This window comes from Gossypium hirsutum, chromosome A05 (assembly GCF_007990345.1).
Source record: "Gossypium hirsutum isolate 1008001.06 chromosome A05, Gossypium_hirsutum_v2.1, whole genome shotgun sequence".
Classification (NCBI taxonomy): Eukaryota; Viridiplantae; Streptophyta; class Magnoliopsida; order Malvales; family Malvaceae; genus Gossypium; species Gossypium hirsutum.
Window position 1 is genome coordinate 96,723,730 of NC_053428.1, and position 13,915 is coordinate 96,737,644.

General features: G+C 32.1%; 1 protein-coding gene across 1 annotated transcript; it reads left to right on the forward strand.

Moving 5' to 3' along the window:
- The first annotated feature begins 8,349 nt into the window (after positions 1-8,349).
- Positions 8,350-10,168, forward strand: LOC107940397 (protein SRG1). The gene is made up of 4 exons (XM_016873819.2): positions 8,350-8,951; positions 9,077-9,324; positions 9,432-9,759; positions 9,836-10,168. The coding sequence occupies exons 1-4, from the start codon at positions 8,676-8,678 to the stop codon at positions 10,088-10,090; spliced, it is 1,107 nt and encodes a 368-aa protein (XP_016729308.1). The 5' UTR covers positions 8,350-8,675; the 3' UTR covers positions 10,091-10,168.
- Positions 10,169-13,915: the final 3,747 nt, after the last annotated feature.

A 13,915-nucleotide genomic window follows, 5' to 3' on the forward strand; every position in this document is an offset into this window, starting at 1 on the left:
GAGCAGAGCTAATAGTCGTTTAGAGATGTGTTGGACTGAGTAATTGAGATGGGGTACTTAGATTGTCATCTCATTTAGTGTCAAAATGTCCAATAACACTCTCAGCAAAATGAAAAAAGGGAAAGAGAGAGTTTGAATAATGATGTTGGTGTCATAACAAGTTTGGTAACTGTCGACTTCCATGGGAATTAACAGAAGATTGACTAAAATGATTGTGTACACTTAATTGAAAAATCTTTACATCTATTGTTTGGGTTGCAAGTTGAAGGGGTTGCTATTTTATATATATACATCCCGATGCTTATTTTGTGTGAGATAGTGGAATGATGACCTTTTTAAGAAAATTTCAACTAAATTGAAAGATGAAATATGGGGTATGCTTGAGAAACAAGCTGTAACAACTCGTTTTTCAGTTGTGTTGGAACAGTAATTTTAGGACCACAATTTTGATGAGTAAGAATATTTACGAGTCAAGTATAGCGTTATATTGAATTTTGATATGATAAATTTTATTATTTGGACGGTTAATTAAAATATAAATGGTTTGACCCTAAAGTCAGTGATTTTGAAAAATGAGGTATCGGGACCTCGTTTCCATAAATCGAGCCCATAAATATTTTTATTAAATATTTGCGAAATTTTTATATAGGAGTATTAAATTTTGGTTCAAAAATTTTAGTGATTAAATGGCTAATTTAGGTATAAAGACTAAATCGTAAAAGTCAATCGGTATTGAATTGTATTAGTCAAATGGCTTAATTAATGATTGTGCAAGGATCTAAGTGGCAATTAAACCACTTTTAAATGGGTTAGATGCTTAGTAGGTGATTTTTTAATTGAAATATATTTTTTATAATATTAAATTAATATTGAAAGGTAAATAAACATAAAATAAAGGACTCCATCTTTTCATTTTCTTATTCCCACCGAAATTACACAATTTTTAAAGAGAAAAAAGCTTCAAGCTATCAAACCATTCGGCATTTGCATGGTAAGGTTTTTGGGTCCCTTTTCTTGTAAATTTTATGTTTTCGGGATCATTGTAACTTGTTTTAGTTAATTCATATGTTCTTTTTTAAAACTATTATGATTTCAAAATGTTTCCATTGTAATATTTGAAAGTTTTATGTTAAATTATTAGATTTTGATCTTAGAAACAAAAAAAAAAGATTAGTTTGTAAAGTGAAAATTGTCAATTTTGAACAGAAAGACTAAATTGTTAATATCTTGAAATTCATATGTAATTTCTATATTTTTTATAGTAGGAGGCTTTAATTGAATATATTTGAAATTGGCTTAAAGTTTGGAGTCCAAATTTGGAAGTTATGACTAGTTTGATTTTAGGGACTAAATTGAATAAAACGTAAAACTTGAAGAAATAATTGAAAGATAAAATTGAGCTTACATATATTTGTAACATGTTGTTATATTGATATTTGAGTGATCGATTGAAATAATTTTACACTATAGATCAAGATTTGAATAAGACGGAGGAAAATCGTGAAAAAAGAGAAATTTTCAAAATAGTCTCTGTCGTCATGTTTATGGTTGTTTTGTCAAGTAAGTTCATACAGTATAACTAAATTCATATTTTTTTTGTGTTATGTGGTGTTTTATTAATAGTTATGAATTATTATATAAATTGAGGTTTTTATTTAATTGAAATGGAGTGATACAAAATGGAAAATGTTGAGGTTAAATCTTGATAAACTTAGTAAAAGTCTCGCATATGAGGTTACGAGTTGATGCTCTATGGTATAGAGCCCCAGTGTTTCTTGTAGACTCGAAGACACATGTGACACAGATTTAGCCTAGACTAGTAATCTGTTGTCATTTTAAAGGTTTAACCTGGACTGGTAACCTTACATATTTATTAAGCTTGGCCAAGCTATTTGTTGGGTACATTTAGCACGGACGGGTAACTAGGAACTATTTTTTATGATTAGGTCAGATGAGTAATTCATATTATTTTTACCTGTGTATTGAGTTCTTTTACGATGTTTCAGCAGGTAGAAATAAAAGATGGAAAATGTGAAACTATGAAATTGGTGTTGGCAGATGAACAAACATAATACGAATATGAGATACAATTTGACTTGTAATGGAAATATGACTATTTGAGGTTATATGTATGGTTATATGAATAGTTGGTAACAATTTTGAGGACGAAATTTTCGTGAAGGAGGGGAAAGTTGTTACACCCCAAAAAATGACGGATCCAAAAAAGCGAGTGAGGTATGCATGCTAACTATTTTGGCACACTATGGTAGCATAATTTGCCACCCTGTTGGCTTGCTAGAGAGTTAGAGTATTGGCACATACTAGCATTAAAATATCCACCTGTTGGTGGTATCTAAAGATTTAATTATAGGGTATCTTCAAGTGAAGAAAAAATACACACAAGAAAGAGTACACCTAAGGAAGGGTACATCCCAGAGTTTTGGCTGAGCACAAAAGGCCTACCAAGTGTATTAGAAAGTTGTAGGAGACTTAATTATCTTTAAGACCACTCTATACACAAGTCACCGCCAAGGTATGGTACGCTCAGTTTGCATGAGCACTGTTCAAGTTGGTTTTTGTAACGGGGTTAGTTGAGATTACAATGGATTGATTGGGCCCTCTCTGTGACTGGTCAAATAGTAACGTAGATTTTTGCCAAATTTTCTGTTAGTTTTCCTCGCGGATTTTTGTAGAAAAATCAGGGGGCAATTTCAATAAGCATCGCCACTTGTCAAAATCCACTAAGGAGGCTCATGAATATATATATAGTGAATGGGGCATTCCAAATGGTTTTTCTTTCTACTTGACATTCTGGTCCTTCTTTCTAACCTAAATGTTTTATTCTTCTTCATTAAGCTAGAGCTACTTTTTTTAATGAATGGATGATTCAACCTTAAGGTAAGTCTTATAGCTCTGCATATTACAATTGTTAAAAAGTAGGGATGATTAAAGATGTAAGAACCGTAGGGTATAAGTGGAAGGCCCTGCATGGTGGTTACATGTAGTTGAAATATTAGTAAATTATCTATAAATAGAGATTCTAATGGAAATTTCATGCTCTTTTAAGCAATTGTTGTTGTTCGTTCAAGAAGAACTATCGAAACGGAAGCTTCAGGCTGAGGTAGGTCTCTAGTGAGTTTCTAAACTTGACTCTTATATGTTATATTATGATAATTCTTTGTATGGTTGATGTTCTTATAGTTGTGCTTGTCTCTTAAGGATTTTTTGTATATATGTGTGTGCGTGTATTTTCTATTAAGCATATACAAATAAGTAAATAAAGTGTATGATGTGTTGCATGAATATGACGATGTGTGGTAAGCATGCATAGGAAATTATGTATTGGAAAGTATGATTCTGTTATGGATATAGTGAAATCTATGTAAATGTGTCCATTATGTTAAATGAATAATGCATAACAAAGTATGGTTGGAGAAATAGGGGTTCGGGTGGAATGTTGAGAAATCTATATGATACGATAATAGACCCCGCAATAGTGCTTTGATGACGTCCACTGGGATAATAAACATGAGAAAAGATCAGTGTCGTAGATATGTGGAAAGACCATGACAATAGCACATTTTGAAAATGGCAGATGAGTCGAATTTTGTCTACTAGGGTTTTTTTGTGTCCCAAAGGCGATAATGGGAAAACCTCAAGTGATGCTGAGTTTAGGCAAATCTATATCGCCAAACACAACAATTTATGTAGTGTATTGATGGCAAACTAAACAGAGCTTTTATGGCAAGTTATCTGGAAAGCCAGTATGGTGAATATGACATCCACCCAGACAGAAAACAAGAGGAAATCCTTTGTGACGAGTTTTTTGAAAGGCCTATGTGCCGTATTATTTGGGAAGCCTTAGTGGCAAAGTTATCTAGAAAGCCTTTGTGGCAAGTCATCCGGAAAGCCTGTATGGCAAATTCTGTAATGTATAAGAGGCGAGTTGTTAGTCTACCTTTGTTGCGATATCTGGGTATGCCTTTGAGGCATTTTCTAAAAAATTTCTCAAAAGCGTACCCGACTGATGAATCCGCCATAGTAACCTGCTAGGACAAAGCTTGGCATATCTGTAAATATGGGTGGTGTAATTGTTCGTCGTACCTGGAATTTTTCACATTATGTATTAAAGTCATCTGAGTTTCTGTTGGATGATATAAAATATTTTATTCATTGGGCCAAGTTCGTTCTCTGGATCGATTTGAAGATACAATATAATTGGCATACTAATAGCCGCCAAATCCAGTATAAGAATCTGCCAAGAGTAGTCTCCATGTGTATATCATTCTGAGGAATGTTACCAACTTCAGTATTCAAAGAGATTATGAAATAGGATCCGCAATAAGGTGTGAAGTCTGTGATCTGTCAATCGAGCAGAATATGCATAAGGGGGTCAAGTGCAGAGGCTGGCGTATAGTTATCCATCAGGAATCGGAAAAGTATTCGCCAAAGTCTAAAAGGAGTTCTAGAATCTTTAGGTTGAGGAATTTAACAACAATGTTTAAAGTTAATATTGGTTGAGACTCACTGAGTTTTGTTGATCTTATGGCCTTCTATTTGTAATGCAGATTCTTAGAATTAAACCAATACACCAAAGGGGCCAAGCTAGGAATGCACCAAGGTGGCAGTTTGAAGAACGATATTATGCATATAAAGGGGCACTCTTGAGAATATCGCGAATAATACACTACGTCATGATTAAGTCTATTTTAGCAAAGATTTAAGTTGTAATGTCTTATACTGCTTTTGAAAACCTGTTGTAATTAATAAATGTTTCCTTCAAAATACTTTGACTTAGAAAAGAAAATAAATAAATAAGAAGTATGTTTTGTATGATTTATGCCAGTTGTAAAATTTTGTTAAGTGTTTAAGTATTGTAGCATCCTATATCTGGGTCTGATAAATCGAGTCGAGTATAAGGTGTTACATTGGTTTTAGAAAATGAGGTATTAGGACCTCATTTTCATAAACCGAGCTTGTAAATATTTTTCGTAAATATTTATGAAATTGTTATATAGGTGTATTAAATTTTGGTCCAGAAATTTTAGTGATTAAATGGCTAATTTAGGTATAAGGACTAAATCGTAAAAATCATAAAATTCAATCGAGATTGAATTTTTTTAGTTAAATGGCTTAATTAATGACTGTGTAATAAAAGGTAAATAAACATAAAATAAAAGACATCATCTTTTTATTTTCTTCTTCCTGCCGAAATTACTCCATTGTTAAAGAGAAAGAAAAGCTTCAAGCTATGAAACCATTCGGCCTTTGCATGGTAATGTTTTGAGGTCTCGTTTCTTGTAATAGGAGGCTGGAATTGAATATATTTGAAGTTGGTTGAAAGTTTGGAGTCAAATTTTGGAAGTTATGACAAGTTTGATTTTAGGGACTAAATTGAATAAAATGTAAAACTTGAAGAAATAACCAAAAGATAAAATTGGCTTACATATATCTGTAATAAGCTATTATATGATATTTTAGTGATTAAATTGAAATATATTTATATTATAGATCAAGAATTGAACAAGACAGAGGAAATCGCGAAAAAAAAGGAAAATTTCATAATAGTCTTTGTCATCGTGTTTATGGTTATTTTGCCAAGTAAGTTCATATTTTTGTTGTGCTATGTTTAATTTTGTAATGGCGTTTTATTAATAGTTATGAATTATTATATAAACTAAGGTTTTTATTTAATTGAAATGGAGTGATACGAAATGGAAATGTTGAGGTTAAATCCCAATGGACTTAGTAAAAGTCTTGTATACGAGGTTACAGGTTGATGCCCGATGGTACCGAGCTCCAGCGTTTGTGGCAGACTCAAAGACAAATGTGGCACAAATTTAGCCTGGACTAGTAATCTGTTGTCGTTTAAAGGTTTAGCCTGGACTGGTAACCTTACATGTATATTAAGCACTGGCCAGGCTATTTGTTGTGTAAGTTTAACCCGAACGGGTAACCAAGAACTATTGTTTATGATTAGCTCGGATGAATAATTGATATTATTTTCACCTATGTACTGAGTTCTTTTACGATGTTTCATTGGATAGAAATAAAAGATGGAAAATGTGAAGTTATGAAATTGGTGTTGGCAGATGCATGAACATGATATAAATATGATATACAAATTGACTTGTGATGGAAATGTGAAGTTTTGCATATTGAATTGCATGTGAGTAGTAATTATCGTAAGCTATTTGTTTATATTGTATGAGCTTACTAAGTATTGATAATACTTACTTGTGTTACTACTTTTCTGTAGATTTTGGACGTCCGAAACATGTCAATCGGATCAGCGTGAAGCACACACCTCCATCTTTCGATTCAATAGACTTTTGAATGTTTCAAGTTTGGTTATATGTGGCATGTACATAGGATGGTCAAATACTTGAAATGTAATAAATGTGTTTGTGTTTTGACATTTTTAGTTTTTTTATATAAGCATTTACGTTTAGTAACCTAATGAAAAAGTGATTGGTTATTTGTATATATGTATGGTAAAAACATTGAAAGTGAGATGCATACAATCTTGCTTATGTCATGATATGAACATAAATTAAATTATTACTTGTGATGGAGTCAAATGTGGCATATTGGTTGTATGTTTAGATGACTATTTGAAAGTTATGTTTTATCATGAAAATGAACAAGTTTTGTGTAGGTTCATGTTGGTTGATAATTGTATTTTAGGTCATTTTGGGAATTGGGTTGTGACATATCTCAAACAAGTTACTTTTGCTTCACATAAGTTGGCACATAGTCGTGTGTCACACACAGGCAGGTGATACGGTCGTATGCTCATTGTAAATTAGGGAAAATTGATTTGCACGGTCTCAGTTAGTTACATGGCCCAGCCATATGGCCGTGTGACTCCATAACCACACGGTCTCATCTTGTCACACGGTCGTGTGACTCCTGTTTTGCATTTTTTCCCTTCGTTTTGCATAAGTTTCAAAATAGTCATGATTTGTTTCCGAGCCGATTTTAAAGCTTTCCTAAGCTTGATTTAAGCTCCAATTTGTTTGTATATATAGCATGAATTGAATGTTATATGAGATTAATTTCATGATTAGGTGAATTTTACATTTAAAGTTGTATGTTCTGGTTCTATTTTTTTTACTATAACATCCTATAACCCGATTCTAGTGACAGAGACGGGTAAAGGGTGTTACACAAGCATGGATTAAATAAGGAGAATTTTAAAAGTTTGTCAAATTGACATATTTATGTGCTTTATTTTGATAAACGTTTGGGTATGATTCTACTAATTTTATTGTTTACCAATTAATTTCTATATAGGTTCAATGTGAATCTAAAATATGTTAAACAAGTGAAAGAATGGAGTCACATAGAATATTTGGGCATGAGAGTAACAATTTGATGTACAAGACTTTTATTAAAAGTTTAATTAATATTATTTTATTTAAATATTATTTGAAAGGTTATTTATTAAAAGTTTAATTAAGATTAAATTTTATCCCTTATATTTTGTTTAGATAAATACTTAATTTTTTTTCATTAATAAATTATGTAGGAGTAAAACACTAGGAATCAGTTTCTAGGACAAGGACATCCTTTTCTTTTTCTTTTTCTTTTTCTTTTTTTTTTTTTCCTGAGCTTGGCTTTTGTTTTTTTCAGAACAAATAAAATTTGTTTTCTCTTTCTTTTTGGCTTGTGCCATTCCTGTTTCCATTCTGCTCTTTTCCTTTTATTATTCCTTTTTGCTTTATTCAATTTCTAAATTCCTTTGTTTTATTTTTTTATTACGAGTAATTATATTATAAATCTCCATATTTGAATTATGAGATTTGAAATTGTACTTAAGTCATTTTACTTGGGTATTCAGTATTTGAGTTGGCATGGTTCAATTAGAAGTACAGTCAAGTAACTTCACCCAATCGAGATATTAATTAGAGTTACGTTCTTCTAATTTGTAAAGATGTCGATGAATTAAATTGTAGAAGTGTCTTTTTGGGTTATTTATTCTGTAAAGATTAATCATCAGACAATTCTCGTGGTTAATTTATAATTAGAAAAGAATTAGTGGTTGAGACATCCTCCATCATTATAACGGATTACTAGTGAGTAACAAGACATCCATAGCCCGTGATCAATTTTGGAACCGAAACTGATGTCATACCCGAGGCTAGAACATTCATCAATTCAATTTGTTTTATTTAATTTCAAATTCAATTTTTATTTATTGTTTTACGAAATACTCTGATTGTAGAAAATTGTAGATATTGTATCAATAAAAATAAATATAAGCAAAACTTATAATAAAATTATTAAAAATATATATAACCTTGGACTCTCAAACATCTTAAATTTTGAAGGCAAGTACTTCAAAATAAAAGAAAATATCGCACAAGGTGATTTTTTTCGGATATGCTGAAAAAAAAACTTATTTGAGAAAGTAGCTAATTTTTTTTAAATGTTAGTGTTTCAAGTTGTTTTTTTTAATTAATAAAAAAAAACAACAACAATGAATAACCGCCGTTGACATTGTAAAATAATAAAATAATAAAATAAAAACCCAATAATCTTATCTTCAACTTTTCAGGTTATATAAACAACGTATCCCATCAAACGGCATCCAAGGATCCATAAAATCTTAGTAACCTTTTCGTGTCGATTTGTTGATCATAAAGAAGTACCTGAGAAACTACAAAGGAAAAATGGAAGCGAGAGTTGAAAATGGAGGATCTTGTGAAGTTGGTAAATCGGGGTGGGGTAAATCTTTGCCAGTTCCAAGCATTCAGGAGATTATGAGAAGCGATTCTCAATCAGTTCCCCAAAGATACATTCATGAAAATAAGGATAGGCCAATTATTTCCGAGGATTTGGCTGATTCTCCTGAAATTCCCGTCATAGATTTCTCATTTCTAGCCAAAGGTAATGAAGATGAAGTCCAGAAACTACACCTTGCTTGCAAGGACTGGGGCTTTTTCCAGGTAAATCCCATATCCCCCCCCCCCAAAAAAAAAACATGTATTTTTCTTGGAGTTCAATTCAGAAAAATTGGAAATCGGCTCAATCATTATTTTGGTTGAGTGTAAAGAAGTAATATTAAACGCAGGTAATAAATCATGGGGTGAAAGAGGAGATCCTGGAGAAGATGAAAGCAGCGGTAGCAGCTTTCTTTGAGCTGCCATTCCAAGAGAAAAAGAAATATGCAAAGGCAGAAAATGAAATAGAAGGATATGGTCAAAACTTTGTGGTCTCTGAGCACCAAAAGCTTGATTGGTCTGACATGATTTATTTATTCACTCTCCCTTCTCAAAATAGGAACTTCAAGTTCTGGCCCCTCTCTTTACCAGGTTTCAAGTATGTACCCTCCAAGTTTATGTTATCTTTTCTCCGAATCATTTAAAAGCATTATATATTTCGATTTTCGAGTTGTAGTGATGTTTGCATGGACTGTATTTTGACAGAGAAGCATTGGAAGAGTACTCGAGAGAAATGCAAAAGATAGCCGAGGAACTCCAAGCCAACTTTTCAGTATTAATGGGATTGAAAAGAGATGGGTTAAAAAGGTTACAAGGGGGGGAGCTTAAACAAGGCATAAGAATGAATTACTACCCTATTTGTTCAAGGCCTGATCTTGTTCTTGGGATTAGCCCTCACTCAGATGGCACAAGCTTCACTTTGTTGCTGCAAGATGATGATGTCACTGGCCTCCAAATTAAGCACAATGAAGCTTGGGTCCCTGTTAAACCTATCCCAAATTCACTTGTCGTCAACATTGGTGATGCCACTGAGGTAATATATATATATATCATATGAGTTTGATTTTAAACTCCATACTTATGTTGATTTTTTATTCTTTGGGGTTCAGATTCAAAGCAATGGAATGTACAAAAGCATTGAACATAGAGCCATAATAAATGAGAAGAAACCAAGAATATCAATTGCAACATTCATGTTTCCAGATGATGAGCAAGAAATTGGTCCAGTTGAAGCAATGATAGATGACCAGAATCACCCCAAATTGTATAGAAACATCAAGTATGTTGACTATGTTAGAGAAAAGTTTTCCAGGAAAATGGAAGGAAAAGCTCACACTCAATTTGCGAAGCTACGCACACGATAAGTAATCACTAATTTTTTTTCCTTCAATTAAATTGATGCTACTAAATTAAAAATAAAATAATGTTGATTGTTATCGACATTTTTCTGTCAGTTTAATTTAATTTTTGAAGATCAGTGCTAAGTATATTGTTATATGCTTAACGTTTGTTTTGGAATTCGATAAATTTTTTAGTTTCGAATTTTAGGTTTAATGTTTTTTTTAAGTACAATGATATGGTATAATGAGATTTTGCCGTATCATCATTTGAATTTTTAAAATTTAAAAAATAAAAAGTTTATTTTTAATATTTTATTTAGATTTTATTTAAAAATTTTAACATTTACGTGATGTTGTGGTACAATCTTAAATTACCATGTTATCACACTTTAGCTAAATTCATGTTTAAAGATCAAATTGAAAAAAAAAATGTACTAATAGAGAAAAAAAGGTTTAGAGCCAAGTTAAGAAAAAAAGCTAAATTTAAAGACAGGATATTACTTTATCCAAGGCAAAAAAAAATGGATCGGTTGAACTATTGCTCTATTTGTAACTTTTCCAGTCCACTATTATACAAGTAACTCATTGAATAAAAAATCAAAAGTTCAACACATTTCTAACCTGAACTCTTTTCAGGAAATGTTAGTATTGAAGTTCTAGAAACTTTGACATATCATATTCAAATCTCATATGTGCTAATCATAGTTGAAAGTGTTTATTGCATTAGTGATCCAATTCAATACTTGTATTAATTGATTCTGATGATAGTCGTTGATATCAAAATAAATAGCACTATACTAATAGGTGTACCACTTTTGTTCTAGTTTAAGTAAGTATCAATACTGGTGTGCTTTAGTGTATTGATTTCAAGTTTCTCGGTATTTTTTAATTTTATATTATATATACACATGCAAATGCATCTCAACTACATACGTATAAATATATTTATAAGCAAATATATTTATGACTCCCTGTATTGCTTTTCTCTTAGATAATCTCCCACATACCTCACTACAGGAAAATAGACTTTTAGCAGCGTATTTTTTTTGCTTTTAGTGGCGGATTTAAGTGCCGCTAAAACTATTACAAGCGTCGCAAAAAATGCCGCTATAGATAACGCCGCTAAAGTTTGCGGTATTTATTTTTAAAAAGGTCGCTAAAGGTCTCAAAAACACCGCTAAAGGTCATGAAATTTTAAAAAAATTATTATAAAATATTATAAAGGTCATGAAAAATTAAAATTCATTATCAAAATATTGAGAAGAATAATATCCATGATATAAATATAAAAATTTTCTATTAAAATTCATTATCAAATTAAATTTTCTATGAAAAATTTAACTTTAAAACTAAATATAAAAATTGATGAATTCAAATTTAGAATTTAAAATAATAAATTAATAACACAATTAAAATCCAAAAGTTAGAACTCAAGTTATTAAATATTAAAATAAAATTAAAAATATAGAATCAAAACTAAAATAAATAATAAAAATTAGATTAAATATAAATAAAATACGGCAAGTTTTTTACTAACAGCAAGTCCAAATACAGCATCTTGTTTATGAACCTAAACAACACTGGAAATGCAAAGGTCTTTTATAAAAGACAAATTGCTAAGTTTTGAACTAGGAATTCTAATACCTCGGAGGACAATGCAAAGTTTAAAGCTTCATCAACTACACTCTCATTAGGACAAGATGCCAATGAACCTACAAACAGAGGGGAAAAAATATTATAGATTTGACTAGTTTGAAAGTGTCTAAAGGATTTTTGTACACTACTCCAGTCTGTTAATGCAGAAGTCGTTGAAGAGGTTGTGCATAATATATACCTACAACATACAAAATAATGTAACGTGAAACCTAACTCCGTTAACTACAAAATTGCAGGAAAAGAGATCTCTTTTCCAGCAACTAAACATTTCAATTTGCAGCGATAAAACATCTCAATTTCCAGCAACTAAACACTTCAATTTGCAGTACTTAAAACACTTCAATTTACAACATTTAAGCACTTCAATCTACAGCATTTAAACACTTCAATTTGCAGCACTTTAATTTAGTAAGGACTTGAGACAGCTAAAGTTCCTTTCTTTCTACCTTTTTCATTTCATTTTGTCCTCCATATAAATTAATTAGAGCTATAATTTCTCTTGTAAAAAAAAATACCAGTTGCTATCATGAACATTTAAATACTTGTGCACATAATGAGATGAATTATTTCAAGGAACAATTAGTATAAAAAATTAAGGAGTTGTTTCAAGGAACAAAATAATAGATGCAGAGCATGTTTTGGGTAAAAAATTAACTTTGGAACAAATTATAACACAAAACTAACAACAGTTTTAAGCTCAAACTTATACATTTATTCAATTATATAATTAAAACAACAATCTTATATAAAAATAATAATATAATATTTATGAATGGAATGCTTGTTAAGTGTCATCTATTAAAGACTACTTACAGTTATCTCAAGTCCTTTGCGAACTAGTGGATCACATTCAATAACATCATATCTTCTACTGCCTTTGCTGGCAAAGGATATGTAGCACCCCAAACCCGGCCCAGACGTTAAGGCCGAATCCGACATGCCACTTTGAAGTCAAAAACCCATGTTCCCCTTTTAGTGTTTTAAAAAGCCGACTTTTGTCAAACTAACCAAGTGAATGGAAGCTAGGCACCAGGTAGGTATCCATAACAGAGGAGGTGAGCCATAAAGGCTGCTTAAGTACCAAGCTCTCCGATTGGATCCAATCCTAGACATGCCCACATCCATTGCCACACTTGGTTATAACAAGTTGAAATTTCTTTGAGTGATTATCTTTGGTAAATCGAATATTCGTGACGTCGTGTTATTTAAAAAAAACAAGTATCGTTTTGAAATCACGCCCTAAGTCTAGCCCATTTGAATTAGTATCTATCAATTTAAAGTTGTTTTTAATAATATAATCCCAGAAAAATCAAAGAAGAAAATAAAGTTAAAATGACCTTATTACAACCCAAAAATTAAATAGTAATTAAAAATAACTTAAGAAAACCAGTCTCTTTTTCCAAACCCAAAAGTATTCACCATGGCCACTCTGAATCCCCTCCGGCTCCAAGTCACCCACATCAAGGCTCACCTGCAAGGTTAAAGAAGAGGTGAGTTTGGGGAAACTTAGTGTGTAAAGAAAACTCATTCAAAGCCCAAGTCAGCTCAAGCCCATTGGGCCTAAGCCCATTCAGGTAACAGTGGTACTGGGCCAGAGCCCTTTTCAGATTACAATAAACTGGGCCTTAGCCCCTTATTCAGATAACAGTATGGCCCATAGGCCCATTTCAAAATACATGCAACATCAGTAAACATATGCAAGCCCATTTGGGGAGACTACTCAACCCACCAACCACTACACTCCACCCGTACCAGCCATACACTCCATGTGGGGAATAGCTCAACCCACCCAGCCCAACACTCCACAGTTGCAGCCTTGCTGCTCAGTTACCAGTAAATTGAGGCAAAGCCTCCAGTACGTGGACAAGCCACTTTCAGTACTTCCTCCGTCAATATCCCAGTCCCATGCATCAGATAATAACATGGCATGCAGTAAATAACAACAGTCAAACATGCATTTAGGTCAATTTAACCCTAGGGATATTTCGGTAATTTATCTCTTAGGGGTAAAACTATAAATTTTTCACTTTTAAAGGTATTTCAGTAATTTATCTATTTTAGGGTTTTTCATGCATATTCCTACCTTTTACGTACTAACAGAATCACTACCGAAGGTTCTTACCGAATTGGGCCCGTTGGCCCATCATTCCAATTTTAGCCCATTAAGCCCAAAAATATCGAGGGCGCAGAAAT

Bases quoted from the DNA above. Each gene is read 5' to 3' on its own strand.
- LOC107940397 (XM_016873819.2), top strand. From the start codon at position 8,676: ATGGAAGCGAGAGTTGAAAATGGAGGATCTTGTGAAGTTGGTAAATCG. The intron at 9,325-9,431 runs GTATGTACCCTC...GTATTTTGACAG, and splicing joins CTCTCTTTACCAGGTTTCAA to AGAAGCATTGGAAGAGTACT. The intron at 9,760-9,835 runs GTAATATATATA...TTTGGGGTTCAG, and splicing joins ACATTGGTGATGCCACTGAG to ATTCAAAGCAATGGAATGTA.